Source organism: Chenopodium album, chromosome 8 (genome assembly GCF_948465745.1).
Source record: "Chenopodium album chromosome 8, dcCheAlbu1.1, whole genome shotgun sequence".
Classification (NCBI taxonomy): Eukaryota; Viridiplantae; Streptophyta; class Magnoliopsida; order Caryophyllales; family Amaranthaceae; genus Chenopodium; species Chenopodium album.
In genome coordinates, this window is record NC_137841.1 from 72,239,524 (window position 1) to 72,260,412 (window position 20,889).

At 35.6% G+C, this 20,889-nt stretch overlaps 2 protein-coding genes across 4 annotated transcripts; both read left to right on the forward strand.

The window, feature by feature from the left end:
* Positions 1-1,917: 1,917 nt before the first annotated feature.
* On the forward strand, positions 1,918-14,342 carry LOC145642274 (LEAF RUST 10 DISEASE-RESISTANCE LOCUS RECEPTOR-LIKE PROTEIN KINASE-like 1.4). Of its 3 annotated transcripts, none has more exons than XM_081693395.1 (4): positions 1,918-2,679; positions 12,355-12,387; positions 12,502-12,867; positions 13,186-14,342. In XM_081693395.1, the coding sequence occupies exons 1-4, from the start codon at positions 1,959-1,961 to the stop codon at positions 14,091-14,093; spliced, it is 2,028 nt and encodes a 675-aa protein (XP_081549521.1). In that variant the 5' UTR covers positions 1,918-1,958; the 3' UTR covers positions 14,094-14,342. The 3 variants fall into 3 exon arrangements, with proteins under 3 accessions (XP_081549521.1, XP_081549522.1, XP_081549520.1); XM_081693396.1 differs by lacking the exon at positions 1,918-2,679 and adding an exon at positions 8,318-9,216; XM_081693394.1 differs by lacking the exon at positions 1,918-2,679 and adding an exon at positions 9,259-11,379.
* Positions 14,343-16,138: 1,796 nt separating this feature from the next.
* On the forward strand, positions 16,139-16,976 carry LOC145556554 (uncharacterized). Its single transcript, XM_081618210.1, has one exon. It carries the CDS (start codon positions 16,333-16,335, stop codon positions 16,846-16,848), a length of 516 nt encoding a protein of 171 aa, XP_081474336.1. The 5' UTR covers positions 16,139-16,332; the 3' UTR covers positions 16,849-16,976.
* The last annotated feature ends 3,913 nt before the right edge of the window (positions 16,977-20,889 follow it).

A 20,889-nucleotide genomic window follows, 5' to 3' on the forward strand; every position in this document is an offset into this window, starting at 1 on the left:
GGAGCAATTAACCCTATTGTTCCTCTTGCTACTGACATTGATTCAGTACTTTCTTTCCGCTCACACCACTTAGCAAGGCTAAAGTCCGATATTTTTTTGGGCCGGAATTTCCATCTAATAGAGTGTTGTGTGGCTTAATGTCAAAATGCAATATTCTTGTGTTGCAACCTTGGTGCAAATACTCTAAACCTTCTTATCCCAACTGTGATCTGGAATAGAATTTCCCAGATTAGTGGTTGACAATTATTCCTCCCATATATAAATTTCTCTAAGAGATCCACTAGGCATGAACTCATAAACAGGAGCACTTTTCTGATCATCTAAACAAAACCCTAAGAGCATCACTATGTTTACATCATTAAGTATAAGATTTTGCTGAACATAGTCTTAATCATAGTCTTACAAAGTTACAATATATCATGCAGGATTTGGTTGATCTCCTCTTCCCTTGTTTCAACTTCCAAGAGCTGATGTTAAATTTTATTGCTTGTTTTGCTTGCACACTTGGTAAGCTTACACTCTTAGCTCTCCCTTATATCGTCTTAATGGAAAACCTCTTGGTGTTTACATTTTAAATAGTTCTAATACTCGTTTATTAACATGTTTAATTGGTAGCATATCGCTACCTCCATCCTAAATGATAGTTATACTCTGGTGGGCCTTCAATTTGAAAAGCAAGAAAGAAATTCTTGTGAAGGGAATTTGTCTAATAAGAAAAGATTTGACATTTAGTAATGGAGGATACTGTCCACAAATTAGTTTTGTGTGATGTGTGGCTGCTATGTCTTTGACTTACTCAAGCCACTGTATTAGTATACCGTGTTGCTGAAGCCTGCTCTTATGTTCTGTGGAGTAATAACCTACTTGGAGTACGCTAGTCGCTAGTTGCTCAAATCCTTGATGATTGATACAAAAGCTTGAAAATTTCAAAGCAAACGCTTAGATATTATACTTGGTGAAAAAGATCTTCAAATTACAAAGAATTATATTTATAAGTAGATTTTTTAACCTTGTTAAGAGGCACAAAATATTACGTGCCACCATTATTCTTAATTACTCAAGTGACCCAATTTACCAATTTGAATGTTTTGTTGAAGTTATCTAATTTTTACAATTGTAATTGTGAATTTATTCCCACCTTTTAGCGAATGTAATTGGTTATATCATGTACGTATAAGAATCGTATAAGAGTATATTGTGTGTATAAGGTGTATGTGAAAATTTAGAATCTAAATAGTTTCAAGAAGTTTTTAAGCAGCACGTGCACAACACACACTCTTACACTAGTCGTACGCCATGCACGTATACCAATTACCCACGGGTTGTATGGTGGAGGCGCTAGTTTCCATGAGGTTCTTTTTCTACTTTTTCTAATCTTTAAATAAAGATTTTGTTTTCTTCAATATTATAATAATGCAATGAAAAAGCATGTAAAAGCCATCGATGTGTTTGTATCACCCGGAATAGGATTACTATCCTAACCTGCGTTTGTCCAATCTTCCACATTTTTAATCTGCAAGATCTTTTAACTATATAGATTAAGCCTACTTTTTTAAATTGTCAATTGTAAATTATATAATACGTATATTTCAATGATGTTTGTTTGGTAGCTGGAACTAATAAAGATTCCACTTCACCTAATATGTATATTTTCTTGTTACATTTGATATTTCTGCCCATTTATACTGCTGGCTAGTGTTACACACGCAAGACAACAAAAAATACTGTTCTGGCGCTTGTTGGTCAAAAAACAATTACCAAAACCATTTTTTCCTTTGAAAAAATTTCCCTCCTTCATAAGTAATTAATGATCAATCATTTATGCATCATTCCTCAGCTTACATAACCTACCATCTTTCAAACATTTTTTTTTCTTTATCTAATTCTTATGATCCTTTGATATGAAATTCTTTCAGTTGCATGTGTTTATTTCCCAAACAACATGGCACATCATATTCATGGTTATTTTCTGTTTTCCAACCTGTTTTGGCAGTGACCTACAATTGTATGATAGCTGTGGGAATTACTTCAGGTGTGGCAATGTCAAAGCTGGGTTTCCCTTCTGGGGAGGCGACACTAGGCCGAAGGAATGTGGATTCCCGGACTTAGAGCTCAGTTGCGAAAACAATGCTACCACTACTATACAAAGCAAGGGTATGAAATATCATGTCCTTGACATCAATCAAAATACACAAGTTCTGAAGATGGCCAGGGAGGATTTTCTTCAAGGAATTTGCATGCAGAAATTTATAAACACCACTATTGATCCCGAGCTATTTGATTATGCGCCTGGATCTCGTAATCTTACGGTTCTATACGGGTGCCCCCCTCCTTATACGCCTGATCCTAGTCAATTTACTTGCAAAATCTATGGTACTAATGACACTGATGGTTATCCGGTAGAAGGAGCGATTAGCCCAAGTGGGTGTTTTGCTAGCATTGTGGTCCCAGTTGTTGATTCTTCAGCTGCACAAATAGGGAAGTGGAGTTCGAGTCAAATCATTGGGAAAGGGTTTGAAGCAATCTATAAGGTTCAGGGTGAAGATTTATGTGTTGAATGTGAAGCATCGAAGGGTAGATGTGGTTTTGATCTTAGTAAAAATAAGATATCGTGTCTTTGCCTAGATGGAAGTATTGGAGATACACCATGCAACAACTCAATACCTTCTACTAAATCAGGTATGTTTTCACACTAAATCGAATGCATTGCATTGGTATGTGTTTATGTACAGTATGTGCATATAAAACTGGCTGTTAATTAAAGTCAGAAATCATCTGCTGCTGGTATATAGCCTAGTGTTTTTTATTCTTAAATCATTAGATTTACTTTAGGACATGCTAAGTGTATGAGACTAATAATTCGATTTTTGTCCACCCAAAGGCTGTATCCCTATGTCCATCGTGTGTTCTAATCAGAAAATGCAGGTGTTAAAACCTCATTTTTGACTAAACAACTTCAAAACAATCTGTCTAAGTTCTGGATCCTGGTTTTCTTTCGTTTTGATCGTTGATTTACCCATGTTCCCCTCCTTGGGATTGGTTGAATCCAGTGTATCAGCATATGTATTAGTTGAACTACTCAGAAGTTTGACTTTGTCAGCTTAGAAATCTTCTCTTGCTCTAATTCTCATGGTGGTAGGTATGTGATTAATTTCTCTTAACAAACTATGATGTTACTTGTTAGTTTTTTCTTTCTTTGTTCAGTCCAACCTACTTCACCTCATAAAAGTAAAATAATTGTTCTTCCAGCATAAGATATATATTTCATTGGACTTTAGGCAGAAGTCATGTAATTGACATCAACTTTTATACTCAATAAGCCTTTTATAGCATATGCTTCCTTTCACGATTAAGTTATGTTTTCCCTAACCGAGAAGCGTAATAGTCAACAAATTCTAGAGAAGAGTGGCCAGTTATCAACTTTGTCACCTAGGATCTAAGCTACTATTTTATGAGCAATTTGCATGTTCTTTTTTTTATGCGATGTAATGTCAAGTACCCATACCCATGTTTGAACTATCAAGGACCAGTAACCATGTTGAATTGTCAAATGTCGAGTAAACCACGCGGTAGTTCACTAGTATCAGATGATGAAGGAAAGTTGACCAGTTTGTGACATGGACACATGGTGTGTTCAACCAATTTTGCAGTCTCCAGGGTTAAGGGACAACTAACTTCAATTGAGGCAGGGGTAGAAAGTGTGACCTAATTTTAAATCATGATTTGTTGGCCTTGCTCAACGCTTTGGCGCAAAGAGCCTCCCAACTCCTAAGTTTTTGCTAGTTCTTCCAACAGAAACTACAGTAAGATAAATGAAATTTCTTGCAAAAATAATTTAGTCCAGTATGTGGAACTGCACTTATTCGAGTCTTTTACTTGAAAAAAAAACCTCAACCCTAACAAAGTAGAAATAAAACGGGTGAAAGCAAATGTGATTTGACAATTCTATTCGACGGAGTACTAATTTTTCTTAGACTCCAATTAGTTCTTCCCTAGAATTATATCTTGGCAAAATTTTCAAAGATAAACCAAAATAGTCAGATTTACTGATCTTTCTTCAGGGCAAAATTAATGACTTATATTGAAGTGAATGAGTCAATAATCTATTCCTTTCATTTCATAAACAAAATACTCACCATCTAGTTTCTTTCATGAGCTTCATACAGAATGAAGCACCAGCTTTCCAGATCTCTTTCATTAATTACTCTCAATTTCTTCATACTAGTAATCAGCTCTTTAAAATTCATAAGCTCCTATGATGAGCGTTTCTTAAACTGCAGTCAACCTTTTAACTGTGGTGTCGTAGAAAATCTTAAGTATCCCTTCTGGGGAGAGAATAGGGCACCATATTGCGGCGTACCTGGACTTCAATGCCTTGGCAATGATGTTCCAATCATTACCATCACATCTCAGAAATATAGATTCTTAAAAGCTGATGCTGAAGCACATAAGCTTATAGTGGCAAGAGATGACTTTTGGGATGATCTTTGCCCTTCATCCCTGGTAAACACCAGCATCAATAACAGCCCCTTCGAGTATCCCTTTAACCCCGTCTATTTGACTCTCTGCTATGACTGCCCTATTGCGTCCATGACAAGTTTGGGCTTTTTAGGACACAGTGTTTGTAACGAAAATGGTTCCTTTACTGATGTGTGTTTCAAAACTGGGGTGTATACTTCTAATATAGGGTGTAGGAGTGTGGTAAACATACCAATTCTCAAAACACTAGCTCCAGAATTAAAGATTGACAAAGCCTCTGTTCTTAAGGCTTTGCGTGATGGTTTTAAATTACAGTGGAAAGTGAACGATGATCAATGCAAGACGTGTGTAGAGTCAGGTGGTCAGTGTGGGAATGATCTCTACGGAAATAAATTCACTTGCTTTTGCCCTGACCAACCTTATGCATCAGAATGTCCTACCCCATCAGGTATGTTTGAGAGTTCAACTCAACCAAGTTTCAGTAGTTTACTATGGAGTATTAAGATGTGATATAGAGTACTTTCATAATTTTTAATAGACTTTGGAGAAGAAAATTTATGGGATTTAGTTGCCGGTTTATTTTATTGGATATGGTGTCGGAACTCAGCTCATTGGGTATTTTTGACGACTAATATCAATAAGGCCATCAAGCCATATAGAAAAAGGCTATATGTTTTGAAGATCATGCTTATACCAACTGTAAAATAGTTTAAAACCAATTGAGAATACCTTTTTTCACTGAAGTCTTTTAAGTGTTAATAATTCTGACCTGTTTTCAGTGATGCCTTCCTTTTTTTCTTATTTTTAAAAGGAATTTGCTTGATAACTATTTTCTAGGAAATTCTAGGAGTATAATTTCCCGAATTACTTAAAAATTAAAAAAAAAAAAAAAAAACAAAACAAAAGTAAAAAAAATTAAAAAAAAAAAACCTTAGTAGCTCCAGGTGTAGAAGTTACGCCAGATCCAATGTTAATGGCGTTGCAACAGAGATGATTTAGCAGTGAATAGTAGGGAACACAGTAAGCATCATAGCGTTTGTGGTGAATAAGGTGCTCAAGTGAGGGTAGGATTTAACAGGAAGTACATATCTTTGAATTTTACTCCGTACCTTACTACCTTGATGAAACTTGTGAGATACAATATTTATTGTCAGTTATGTCTAATAACCAGTAGCAATTTTTTTTATATATTTTTAAAAAAATTAATGTGTCTGCTTTAGGTATATTTTAGTAGCTATCTAAACATAGAACTAAAATATTCCCAGTTGGATGATTTGGAATACCAACTTGTTTTTATAAGAATTACAAGTACTAAAATGGGAGAACACATGGTTTTAGCAGCCAGTAGTATATTAGCAAAAATACAGAGTCAAAGTTTTGTACTTGGTGTACTGAACATTTAAGTTCATTAAATGCACTTTGAATCTAAACAATGCTTCTCCCCAAAGAAGAAATTGATTAAATATCTGCCATGGAGAAAGCCTCCAAAATCCTTGCATCACCTATTACCAAAGCTTTTGTTTTATCTCTAAGTTCTTTTATGGAGAGGGTTCAAAGATCCTAGACTCATATATGTTGTTCGAAACCTTCTTTCTTGAGGTTTTACCGAAACTCTTCCTCCTTTCTCCTTAATCTCTCCATAACTCTCAAAGATGAAGCTGTCTTTTCCATCCTGCTGCTTCTACATTCTCATCATCTTCCCCTTAATCCGACCTCTGAAGTTCATTGATGCCAATGGAGTTAAATATGAAGAATGTAAAAGGACTATTGAATGTGGAAATATCAGCCTAGGCTACCCTTTCTATGATGATCAATATCGCCCTGCATATTGTGGTCATCCTGGCTTTAAGGTCAGTTGCAGTGATGAAAACAATATGCCAGAAATCTCATTGAAAGCATCTTCACCTGAGAAATATTACCTTTTACATGTGAGTAGATTCACATACTATCTCTGTTGCCCGAGAAGACTACTGGGATGGTTTCTGCCCACCAAACTTGTCCGATACCAGCTTAAACTACAGCCTTTTCAGTTACACAACTGCAAACGAAAATGTTACCCTTTTTTATGAGTGTTCTAATGAATATCCAGCTTCAAGAAATCAGTTTTCTTGTACTAACACAAACAATGGTATGGGTTACTTTATGACTGAAGTATTGGAGTCCTACCTTGGTCATATCCCACCGGGTTTATGCAGAAGCAATGTATCTGTCCCAGTTTACAGATCTGTTGCTGCAAATATAACCGATATGTCAAGCTTACATGCAGCTCTACAGAGTGGTTTTGAGTTAGAGTGGATTGCAAACGATGACTTATGTGATGATTGTCGTGGATCAGGTGGGGAGTGTGGGTATAATACTAATCTGAGTAGATTCACTTGCTATTGCGCTGATGATGTACATAATTTCAGATGTGATGGTATGAGCACTTACATATTTTTAATTTTTATCTTTATTTTTTATGATCTTTATATTAGGTTGCCTAAGGTATTTGTTACTACCTTCTTGAGATGTAATGTTTAGCATGTTTTGCTGTGTGTATGCGCGTGCGTGTGTTTGTGTAGGGTGGGGAAGTATTGGAATTGAATTAGTATGGAATTGCATTGTTTCCTGGTAAATAAACCAGCCACTGTCTTAGTTCTAGATGGTTGGACATGCATGATAGGGACTTGCTTAGGTGTTATGTCTAAAGACGGGAAATAGATTGTCAAGAGTTAGGGTTATTTATTTTGGCTACCTTAGCATGTGTAGGAAGAGAGGAATTTACCTAGAAAATGTGCACTCTCGAAGACACCGACATCCTAGATAAAGATTTGTGAGACTAGTCATAAATATCTAAAGGTAAGCCAATAAGGATTTGTGAGACTTTGTGTTATGTATAATTATCTTAGGTAAACCAGTCAAGACTACAAAAATTTCTTGCCTCACTAAAAAGAATTTTTGTTCCTAAACCCGCGTTTGACAGGAAGCTTCTCTTTTTCTGTCAAAAAGTAAAAGGAATTAAAGTTGGTATCTCTAATTCACTGTGATACTACGTATTTCGTAGGTCATACCTGGGTAACTGTTGAATTTTTGTGTACGTCTATACTTTCAGATGTTAATAATGCATATAGACTATAGAGCTGATCAACAACCGACCAGCCGCCAGCCGGCCAGGCCGTATCCATGAAAAGCCATCGGTCCGGTCACATTTGTAGTGAAAAAAAGTCTACTCAGCCCTGGTAATCTACAATCCTAGGAGCCACCCTGATTCAAAAAAAAATTAAGCTTGCAGTTCAGACCGAAAACCTGCAGCTTGAAGTATTTATTAAATTACCTACTTTATTTATTTATTTTTTAATACCAGTATTTAATAGACATGTTATTTTTTAATCATGTTTGTCAACACATAAAATTAAAGATTGTGGTAAAATCTCTAAAATATCAATAGATAAAATTTATGAAATAAGAATGATTATAAAAATATAAAATATGTTAAGTGTACTCCGTGTTTAATAAGATCCTACAACTTAAGTCAAAAATAGAATTTATATATACAGTGTAAATAATGGTGTATATGTTAAAGGAAAATGAGAAAATGAATGAAATTCTGCCGTATGCATAAGTGCATGGACCATGGAGTCAAAAGTTTTGAACTGGTATTTTGACAAGTTCAGAATAACAACAAAAATGCCTTCCTAAGTAGATGATGCTTATATTTAATTGTCTGGTACATTGAAATAATTATATAAAATAAAACCTTCAAGTCTTCAACCTGTGCTTACATCACCATAGAATTTCCAGGACAATTCTTTTTTTTTTTTTTTTTTTTTTTTTTTTTTTTTTTTTTTTTCCAATTTTCTTTGAGAGGATGCTTTTGTTAACTTGACTTATATCATTGATTATTCTTTAAGAGCCATCTTTAAGAAATTGTAGTTCCCCTTGAATAAGTTATCAAATAAGGCCAACAAAATTAAAACTCTTCTTCTTTCTCCATCAAACCTTCTCTAAGACTAAGAAAGATGAAGCTCTGTTTTCAATCATCTTTCTTCCTCATGATCATCATCTTCCTCTTGATCCTATTCCATATGTCTGTTGAGGCTAGCAAATACGAAGAATGCAAAAGGCGGATTCAGTGTGGTGATTTAAACGACATAGGCTACCCTTTCTATGACGATATCACTCGCCCAGATTACTGCGGCTATCCTGGCTATAAGCTCAACTGCAGCACTGAATACGGTGAAATCCCAGAGATTTCAGTGACACAGTCATCCGAGAAATACCATCTTCTAAGGATGGATCCAACCTCACATACTATCGGCGTTGCTCCAAAAGACTTCTGGAATACTCGCTGCCCGGATATATTGTTCAATACCACCTTAAACTACACCCTTTACAAGTTCACAGATGATGTTACAAATTTTACCTTGTACTATGATTGTCCACCTCCAAGTCCTGATATGATATCCACAAGTTCAGCAATTTCGTATAATTGTCCCAACATAAATGATACTCTTCCAAGAGTTTACTTTAACATTGATGATGATTATACCCCACCAACTCGATGCCAAAGCAATATCATTGTCCCATTATTCAATCAATCTGTAGACATTTTGAGAGATCCAGACAGCGTAAAGAGTGCCTTTGAAAAAGGCTTCGAATTAGAGTGGAAAGCAGACAACAAAAAATGTGATGATTGCCGTGATAGAGGTGGGGAGTGTGGGTATAATTTTAGCCAGAGAACTTCCGCTTGCTATAAAGGTATGAATCCTTTCATTTTCATTTGGTTATACTGTATCTTTTGAATAACTTAGATTAAATCTTGATTAGAGATGGTCTGCTTAATTTACGAGACTCCAGACGCAAAAAGCTTTACTATATCTTGTTGATTTGGTCCTCCGATGTCATCAAACTGGCTCTCTGCAAGCTTATTTATGCGTATGAAATTGCATCTCTCTGTTTCTTATAAACTGTTTTCATTGAGTAGGTGACCACAGACTTTAGGATAGGAGGACCATGCCAATAGTTAACCCGTACGGAAGCCATGTAACTCTGACTCATCGTTTCATCTCAAATACCTACATGGCTACACGTACTCGTATTGGACATAGGTATTCGAGTTTGAGTAAGTGAGTAACATAGCCTGAAAGTACCAAACCCACCCATTTCCTACCGATCTGTGTGTTGGGCTAGGCTTGAATCCTGTAGTTATTTAAGTGGGTAGACTTTAGATTTTTTACTCTAGAAATAATAATGTTGGATGAAATTGAGATTTGTAAAGGCAGTAATTTGGGAACACTTAAGCCTATCTTTTATCTTGTTGGGTTAGTATTGGCTTTTTATTAAAGGCACAAAATCATTCGAATTTTTAATAATTCATTCAACGGTTCGAAAGCCATTTTTACAGGCTAGCCTTAACGGAGTAAAACACTACTATTGCCAAACACAACCAATTGAGGATTTAAACCAACTTTGTCTGTTCCAATTCCGGGTTGACTAGGGCTGGTCTTGAATTGGCTGGCGTGGTTATTGGTCAGTTGAAACAGGTTTCATTGCTTAAGCTTGAAAAACTAAAAAAAAACCTCTGTTTTTTTTTCCTTATTTACTTCCAACGTTTTGATTTTTATTCATATTATTCACATAAATCAATTCTGATTGTGATTTTAACATTACAAGTAAAAATAAAAAAACAGGAAAAAAAAAAAAAAAAATACTGTCAAATATTAGGGATTAAACCAACTCGCAACAGTAATTAAACACATTACAGTGGTCTACGAAGTCAATGAAAACATTTTAGGAACATTGACCAGGCTAAGGATGTTTGGTGAAGAGTGAAGACAAAGGAAGGAGGCCAAGATAGAAAAGTATTAAAGGAGATGTTATTATTTATGAAGACAAGTCTATCTTTCCCTCCACTTTAAAATCTTTCGAGTTGAGTTGACAAGAAAGTTCCATTGGCCTTATAAGTCTACGTTCAACGGCCATTTAGTCTCTTCACCACCCTTGGCCCTCAACAGTGATATTTTGTGAACAAATATTATTCAGCATTAGCTGTTCTTTTCAACAACCACTCTTTGAAAGAAAAAATTGATCAAACATGGTATTTGATAATCAATCTTTCTTCATTTCTCATTTCTAACATGGAGCTCTCTTTTCACTCTACCGTCTTCCTCGTTCTCTTCATCATCTTTCGCTTATTCCACCTCCAACATTATGCTTATGCTGACGATGAGAGGTACGAAGAATGCAACAAGCCCTTTGAGTGTGGAACTTTCTCTAACTTAAGTTACCCTTTCTATGACGGTGACGCACGTCCTGATTACTGTGGTTATCCCGGGTTTCAGCTTAACTGCCGCAGCAGTCCTCCAGATATCTCTGTTACATCGTCAGAGAGGTATTATGTTATTGGGGTGAAACCAGATGAACCTATAATTACTGTTGCGAGAAAAGACTACTGGGATGGTTATTGCCCTGGGAATCTGCATAATACCAGCATAAACTGCGACCTCTTCAGCTATGTAGACCTGGATAATAATGTCACCTTTTACTATGGTTGTCCTAATGTTTCTATGCCAATGAATAATTCTTTTACATGTCCTAATTCTAGTAGTGATCCTCGTACTCCATTTGGCTACTTCGTTCCCAAGGGTTTAGAGTCGTCCCCCTTAGGCACGACTATCCCACAGGATAAATGCAACAGAAGCATTACTGTGCCTATTATTAATTATGAATCATCTGCTCTGAGGATAGTAGATTCGATAAGCTTAATGGCAGCATTACGCTATGGTTTTGAGTTAGAGTGGAAAGCAGAGAATGATTTGTGTGATAAGTGTCGCAAATCAGGTGGGGAATGTGGGTATAATACTACTATGAGTAGATTTACTTGCTTCTGTCCTGATCAACCTTATGCTTCTAAATGCCCTGGTATGACTCCTTTACTTATGCTGACATTTTTATCTAACTTATTCAGGTTCAGTTCTCTCCAGCCAAATTTTACTGTACTAATCAATTATCTGAACTGGATTTTACAAATTAAAACTGATTATTACTTGTTATTAACTAAATGTTACTGAAGAAAACTGGTTTTGGGGTTTTGTTCAGTAGTGCCCATAATAATCCTTAGCAAGCCATGTGATTTTAGCTATAGAGATGTCTGATGTCTGTATACAGTTAGCAGCCTTTCAGATTTGGTAATCTTGAAATTAAAGCAGATTTTTTATACACATTTGAAGGTTTGTACCATTCTGAAGCTAAGCAGCCGTGTTCTTATCACAAAATTAAGTATAAATCATACGTTTCTGATGCTTTTATTATACAAAGCTCTTCTGGCAGCTACATAGTGACTTGCATCAGTTTTCTGCTCACATATTTTTGTTTTCATCTCTGTAAAATATTTGTGCATTCTGTGTTTTATATTTTTTTTTTATATTTGTGCGCTTTGCATATTTTAAGTCCTAAACTTCCAGATGAGCATAATGCTAAACGATTTTAGTATTTAATGTAGTTAACTATTTGTTAAATATCTACGATTACTTTATATTTTGCAGCTTACTAATAATTTAGTTTTATAATCTTACAAAGTTGTGAACTGATATTCTTACTACGCAAGGGATGACTGAATGTGGCGTATGCTTATTCAATTCAACCCTTTTTATTAATTTAAATAATATTCTTCGTATTTTTTATTTGGCTGTATTTGTTGAATAATGCTGTGAGTAGAGTAGACTAAAGAATTCAACTTTTGTTTTAGGAACAAATTCAACTACCCACTCTCTTATTTCTCTATTTTATTTATTTTTTTAGAATTTGTCTTTGTTTTCATGTTCCATTATAATCTATAAACTGTGTTCATTTTGATCTCTACTCTGACTAGTCCACATATTGTAATTGTTACTGCAGGTAAATCTGGCACCAAGCCGGCAGTTATAATAGGTATAATTTGTTGTTCTGAAAATTACTGTATTAACTCCTGCATAAGATAATTTATATATATATATATATATATATATCAGTAGTCTTAAAATTTTCTTCTGATTTCATTTTCAGGGTTATCTGTTGGAGGCGCAATTGTTGCAGCTGCTCTTTTATGTTGCTCCGTCTTTGCTGTTCGAAGGAGAAGGCAATCACTTGCCCAGGATCAATCTAAAGATCTTGGTCCCAGTAATCCAAGCAATGGCCTTCCTACAACTGCTACAAGCAATGAATATCGTTACAGCCAGGGCTACACGACTAGTCCTTCAACCAACCTGTCTCAGAGCCTTCCCTCTTATCCTTCCTCAAAGTCAGAATTTGAAAATTCTGCTGACTACCTAGGTGTTAAGGTCTTCGCCTACAATGAACTTGAAGAAGCCACTGAGCATTTTCACGAGTCTCGGGAGCTGGGAGATGGTGGCTTTGGTACTGTCTATTACGGTATGATGAACTCCATTATCCTGATTATTTGTCCCATTTAACTGTTCATACATTTAATAATTGATGAATTAATAACTACCAGATTAGGAAAAAGAAAATTCTCCATGCTCCATACCTTTAGTAACACATCTATGTTTAGTTATCTATTACTGCATTTATCAAATTCCGAGTAATGATAATCTTTCAAGGCTATTCATTTGAATAGACCAGGATACGCCTGTCAATATGTAATGGAGGAAGTTAGGAATATGATTTTGGTGCTGGAATAATGTTTGATGAGTTTATCTAACATCTTTTTCCTTGATTATCTTCCTTCAGGTAAGCTCAATGATGGGCGATTAGTTGCTGTCAAACGCTTATATGAGAATAGTTGCAGGCATATGGGACAGTTCATGAATGAAATCCATATTCTAGCGCGCTTAAGGCACAAGAATCTGGTTGCCCTTTATGGATGCACCTCAAGGAGAAGCAGAGAGCTCCTCCTAGTTTATGAGTACATCTCCAATGGAACAGTTGCTGATCATCTTCATGGGAAGCTTGCACAGTCCAATGTACTCCGTTGGTCCACACGGCTCAGCATTGCTGTTGAGACAGCAGAGGCCCTGTCTTTCCTACATGAAAATGAAGTAATACACCGAGATGTGAAGACCACAAATATTCTCTTGGATGACTCCTTCAAGGTGAAGGTGGCTGATTTCGGGTTATCAAGACTTTTTCCAGATAATGTAACCCATGTGTCCACAGCACCACAGGGAACCCCTGGTTATGTTGATCCTGAATATTATCAATGCTATCAGCTCACAGAAAAGAGCGATGTTTACAGCTTTGGAGTTGTTTTAGCAGAGCTAATATCATCAAAAGTTGCAGTAGATATCACACGGCATAGGCATGATATCAATTTGGCCAATATGGCTGTTGACAGAATCCAAAAACACGCATTCACTGAGCTGGTTGATCCGAAACTTTGGTGTGAAAAGGACCACCTTGCACAAAAGATGGTGAAACTAGTATCAGAAGTGGCTTTTCAGTGTTTGCAGCAAGAGAAAGAGGCAAGGCCTTCAATGAAAGAAGTGCTTGAATCGTTGAAAGGAATACAGAAGGAATTGGATAACTCGCAAAAACAAGTCGTAGTGGATATCCATGAAAACGATGATGTAGGGCTTTTGAAAAACGTCCCTCCCCCAGTTTCACCCGAGACAGAGCCGAGTAACAAAAGCATCAGATGAAGCATGACTAGTGGTAAATCCTTTCTTATAGTTATCGATTTAAGCAAGAAATGACATTGCGATCATTACTAAAATGCTTGATAAGATATAGAGGATGAAAATTGAAAATGCTTTACTTATCCTACTTAGTTGGAGGTTGCTAGTGGAGCTTAGTTAACGGGTGCATAGTTTAGAAATCTGTAAATAGTATTCCATACAATATAATGTAAGTGCTGCTGTGTGAATCCTAGCATGAATTTTGACTCTGTACTCTTGATCTTAACTAATAACTAATACTTTCTTGTGTTTTTCCTGTAATAACATGTGCATGCACTTAATGTAAATTCATTAAATTGTTCGGTGAGAGGGAGGGATAGCCAAGTGGTTAGAGCTTCTTTTTCGACTTCAAGAGATTCTGGGATCGATTTTTGGTGACTATTAGTTTCTTGAAAAATGGTTCAAGTAGAAAAATTCCATGAAAAATAAGTGAAAATCAAATTTCTTACCTTTTCCTAAGATACCACATTACCACGCTAATCCTATAAACAAAATTTCTAATTTGTTGATTAGAGCATACTATACACTTTATGCTTTTAATTCTTTTAATGGACGTTCTTCTTTTACTCCTTTTTCGGTGCATTGAATATTCAAGAAAGCTTTTTTACTCCCATATTTTGAATGGATCTAAAGTTCTAAACATTACGTCTTGGGAAAATCTGGACCAAAAGTGCTAAATTATTATGGTACTGTGTGTATGTGTTGTGTACTTGTGTGCATACAAATAGAGGTTTCATAGATTTGTGAAATTTTTAGATGGATTATAATTGGTCAAAAAATTACAAAATCACCACAAAAGTGATTTATTCTTGTATGAAAATGGTACCACATTCGGTGTTTTTTTTTTACTTACATTTGACACATTTGCTTCTTTGGTATTATAAACGAGAAAATTTCAAATTCAAATTTTATTAAATTTTTTAAATTAGCTTTATTAATTGAGTTTAGTTTCCAATTATTTAATCTTCGTACTTGTTAGTTTTGGTAAGTCGTATTCTAATGGCAAAAACTAAAATTTTTTAAAATGAATACGTACGTGGTAAAACACAAATTTAAATCAAACTTTTATTTAAGTGTATAATAGTACTGTATTTTTTATGCACAACCTATGAACGATAGAAAATGGAGTATTATTCTCCGTACTATTTATAATATTTGCCAAAGGATCTAATAATCATAATAAAAGGGAGGGGAAAAAAAAAAAAAAAAAAAAAAAAAAAAAAAAAAAAACCCTTAAAATTAGTTAGTCTCTAGCTCCCACAAACAATTTGGTCATTTCGTCGCTATTACCGAGTAATTCATGATGACATAAAAATAATTTGGCGCATTACTTTAACTGTGTTTAGATTTAAAGAAATTTAGAATTGGATCCGTTATGTTTGGATACAACAACGTGTGATGGAAATTATCAGATTATATTTTTGGATTGCATTGTGGAAAAGAATCTATAATTTGCACCATTTTTGTCTATTTCGTTGTCTTCTTTCTATTATTGCTATATACCCATTGTCTTTCGTTCTCAGTTTAGTATCAATTCTCTTAAACACGCATGAACAAACAAATTACTCTTTTATTACAACTTGACCTTAAAAATACCCGTGATAATCATTAAACAATTACTACGATCTACGTACAAGTACCAAATTCAGTTGACAAATCTACCTATCAATACCCCAATTATTATCACATATACGATTATACGAAGTACCGTACTTTTTAATGTCTAAAATTTTTTTTACCGGTCTAAGGACTTGTTCAGTTCAACTCCAGTCATTTCAGCTCGATTTTAGCTCTTTTCAATAAATCAGAACAGACCCTAACTCAACTCGACTCGACTCGACTTTTATTCCAAGGACGGACAATATTCCTGTGTATTCAATGACACAACAAGGACATTACACACGTCGGTTCAAAGAACGGTTTGAAATGGATCAAACCTCAAAAAAAAAAAAAAAAAAAAAAAAAAAATTAAAAAAAAAAAAAAAACAAATGAAAAGACAAAGCATTTAAGCAATACTCCCATAATATTCTCCAAATAAAAAGCAAAGCTTCCTAATTACCCTTTACTTTTCCATTTCCCCACTTCCCTCTCTTCATCTTCTTCTGCCTCACCCCCAAAGCAATCTCCACTTTCTCTCTCCTCTCATCAAAAATTCCACCTAATTCAAATCCAATCCCTAATTTCAGGGATAACACGCCTAAAATGGCGACGCTACAGAAATTCAAGTTCCTAGCTACACAGTGCGCGGTTATCGGAAGCCCGACCCGAAGCCCGACCACAAGCCCGGTTATCCACATCCGCCGTCGCAAAACCCTACGAATGCTGCTCGGAGGCCGAGGCAACAGCACCAGCGCATTCAACCGCCGATTCATCCATCACAGCAATCGCCGAGTCGACTCGCCGGAACGGCCCAAACTCGCCGACCAGAAATCGGCGAGTGAGAAGGAGAGTAATCTCGGCGCGAGGCTTAAGCTCAAGGATCTATTCGTATCTTCTTCTTCTTCTTCTCCTTCGCCGACGAAGGTTCCAGAAGAAGATGAACAGCGGAGATTAATACCGGCCACCGGAGGTTCCGGTGTCGGAGACGGCGGATTGGTGGCGGCGAGGAGAGTAGGAAGCGGCGGCGTGAGGCCGTTTTCGGCGACGTTGAGGCAGAGATTGTTGATGAGGAGAGCGTGGCGGCCTGTACTGGTCGCTATTCCTGAACAGTCGCCATAATTTTGTGTTTTTGCAGAATTTTGTACGGATGATAATGATGATAATGATAAACAAATATTTTTGGGGAAAAATATGATGGGAATATATAAATAAATAATAATCGATTTCCTTTTGTTTATTACGATAAATTTACAGTTATTACAAATAATATTATTACTCGTATTATTATTTTTAATAATAAATTAGGGATTTGATGATATTCTGAATATCTGATTTCTGAACGTTTGTTTTCCCTTTGCCCTAGGTACTTCGAATATGGAGTATGAATTAATTTTTTTTATTTTTATTTTTTTTGGGTTTTGATTGTATTCGGTTTTGAGTTGTTTTCAATGCGTCATTTGGTTTAGTTTTAGTTCGAGTAAGGATTAAAGGTTGTTCTAGTTTTGGTGTAAAAGAAACGAGTATAGATTATGTTAGTGCCAAATTAATCTTTTGTGTGAAAAATATCGATTAGTTAGAGTCATATTAATCCCTAAGTTAAGTTGGTTGAGTGAGATTGGATTGCATTCATTCACAACTTTAGATGTAGGTTACACTATAATTAAGCACGATTTTTTCATTAATTTTGTCACTTTTAGTGTTTTATGAAGGAGATTAATTACGCTAATTTTGATTATTTAGTTGTCGATTCTTGTTCAAATCACATTAGCGTTTAAGATTAATCGAAATATGGTATACTAGTATTTCAATTTTATTTTATTTTTCTTAGTAAATACTGTAACTAAAGAAACAACAAATATTGCAACATTTAGGTTGTGAGGTAGAATTTGAAACAGAATTTGTCCCCTATAAGAGATGTGGCATCTCAAAATTTTGTCTCACTTATTAAGAAAGATTGAGCTATAATAATTTGGAAATTTGTTGTTTAATATTTGGCGGAATATAAAATATTTAAAAGGGAAGAATAAATAATTTAAAGAGGTTAGGGAAAAAGAAAGGATGTGGGACCTAATCAGTTAGAGTGAAGGAGTCAGTCCAATGTGACTTGCGATGCAAGTGGCAAAGGACACTAGCGAGCACTTTGATGATAAGGACAATTGATTTGGCCTTAAAGGTGATCAATCTCTCACACCCCACATCCCCTTTATTTTTAAAAACTAATTTTGATTTTAAAAAGAAAAAAAAAAGGTTTAGGTCGTTGGTTATACTGTGTGGCCGAAATTACTCAATCAGTCAGAAGTTATCCGGTCAGTGTTTTAGCGGTAGCTTGCTGCACAATGTGCATACTCTGTAATGTTTAACAATTTAATTTTACAAGAATTTCTTATAGTTGTAACTTTCATTATTGTACTCGTATTTAGAGCAGTCAATTCGGGTAAATGGGTCGGGTAAGAGTGGGTCGGGTCAACTCAGGTTGGGTCAATTCAGATTAATTCCATAACCTATGCAGGTCGGGTTTGGGTTGGGTCATGCGAGTCACGTCGGGTCATACTTCTTATCAGATTTAGGTCGGGTTACATTCGGGTCGGGTGAACCATTGGTCGGGTTTAATTCGGGTTTTCACAAGTTAAAATAGGTTAGGGTAATTCTCGGATTCGAGTTGGGTTCTATTCAAGTCAATAATTTGCTGGTTAGTATCAAATCGGGTTATTCTAGGGTTTGAGTCGGGTTCGGTTCAAGTCAATAATTTGCAGATTATAATCAGGTCGGGTCATTTTCAAGTCAGATCATTCTCGGAATCAAGTCGGGTTTGGTTCAAGTCAATAATTTGAGGGTTATAATCACGTTGGGTCATTTTCAAGTCGAGTCATTCTCGGATTCAAGTCGGGTTATGTTCAAGTCAATAATTTGCAAGTTATAATCAGGTCGGGTCATTTCCAAGTCAGGTCATATTCGGCTTCAACTAACTATAAATAGATAATTATCATTTTTATCAAGCTTATTATTTTCTTTGACTATAATATATATGGCAATATACTAGGGAACTATACTCTATAATTTAGGAAGATAATTATCTCCTTTGACCATACAACAAATATATACTATATTTAACTCTTAAATTTGATGATGATGCTCCTTTCTTTTGCTGGCCTGGACCGACTTGGTCTCCGAAGACAAAATGCTTTGATAAACAATAATAAGGTGGTCTAAATTGCATTTAAGGTGATTTAAAATCGGGTCAGGAACAATTTGGCTGGGTTGAATTTTGGTCAGGTCAATAACAACTCGTGTTAATTTCGAGTCGAGTTAGTAACAGATCGGGTTGAATTTTTGGGTTGGGTAAGTAATTAGTAAGGTAAAATTCAGGTCGGGTCAATAACAAGTCGGGTTGAATTTGGGTCAAGTTAATAACAAGTCAGGTTAATTTCAGGTTAGGTTTGTAACAGCTTGGGTTAAATTCAGGTCGGGTTAGGAATGGGTCGGGTTGAATTCAGATCAGATTAGTAACAAGTCGGGTTAAATTCGGGTTTTGACGGGTTTGGATCAATTTTGGTTCAAGTCGGGTTCGGTGCAAGTTAATTAAATTGGTCGTTGTAAACCGGTAAATCGGCGCAAGTTGTAAAACGGTAATTTGGTCGTTTAAAAGCAAATTGAATGGTTCCACACACCCAATTAGACTCCCGGAGGGTATTAGGGACCATGGTAAACATTTCCACAATTTTTTTTTTCCCAATCGAAAAAAAAAGTAAAAATATTCCAAAATTTAAGGCTAATATCTACGCTTTTTGAGAAATTTTGGAGGTTTCTGGGCCCGGTGTCGAAAAGTCGTGAAATTCTATGGGATATATCTCGGGGTCATATAATGTCGTTTGGAACCATATATGATCATTATTTGTTGTCATAAATATTCATGGTAGGATTGAATTAATGAAATCAGTGCAAGTTGTAAAGTGGCAAATTGGTCGTTTAAAGGCAAATTAGATGGTTCCACCCACCCAATTAGACTCCCAGAGGATATTAGGGACCATAGTAAACATTTTGGCAATTTTTATTTTCGGGCGAAAAAAATCAAAAAATTTCAAAATTGAACACTAATATCCAGGCTTTTTGAGAAATTTTGGAGGTTACGGGGTCCGGTGTATAAAACTATTAATATTTTACGAGATACATCTCGGGGTCATATAATGTCGTTTGAGACTATATATAGTCATTATATATTGTCATAAATGTTCGTAGTAGGCATGAGTTAATGAAATCCGTACAGGTTGTAAACCGGTAATTAAATTGGTAGTTTAAAGGCAAATTGGATGGTTCCATCAACCCAATTAGGCTCCCAGAGGGTATTAGGGACCATAGTAAACATTTCGTCAATTTTTATTTCCGGGCGAAAAAAGTAAAAAAAAAATTCAAAATTGAAGACTTTTTTAGAATTTTGAGAAATTTTGGAGATTTCGAAGCCCGGTGTCGAAAAGTCTTAAAATTTTAGGGGATATATCTTGGGGTCATATAATGCTGTTTGGAACCATATATGATAATTATATGTTGTCATAAATGTTCGTGATAGGCTTGAGTTACTGAAATCCGTGCATGTTGTAAACCGGTAAATTCACCATTTAAAGGTAAATAGGATGGTTCCTCTCACCTAATTGGACTCCCGGAGGGTATTATAGACCATGGTAAACATTTCGGCAATTTTTATTTACGGGCGAAAAAAAGTCAAAATTTCCAAATTTGAAGGCTATCCACGTATTTTGAGAAATTTTGAAAGTTTCGGAACCTGGATTTGAAAAGACTTGAGATTTTAGGGAATATATCTCGGGGTCGTATAATGTCAATTGGAACCTTTTATAATCATTATTTGTTGTCAAAAATGTTCGTGGTAGGCTTGAGTTAATGAAATCGGTGCAAGTTGTAAATCGGAAATTAACCGTTTAAAGGCAAATTGGATGGTTCCACCCATCTAATTAGACTCCCGGAGGGTATTAGGGATCATGGTAAAAATTTCGGCAATTTATATTTATGGGCGAAAAAAAGTCAAAAAATTCCAAAATTAAAGGCTAATTATCAACGTATTTTGAGAAAATTTGGAAGTTTCGGGACCCGGTGTCGAAAAGACTTGATATTTTAGGGAATATATCTCAGGGTCATATAATGTCGTTT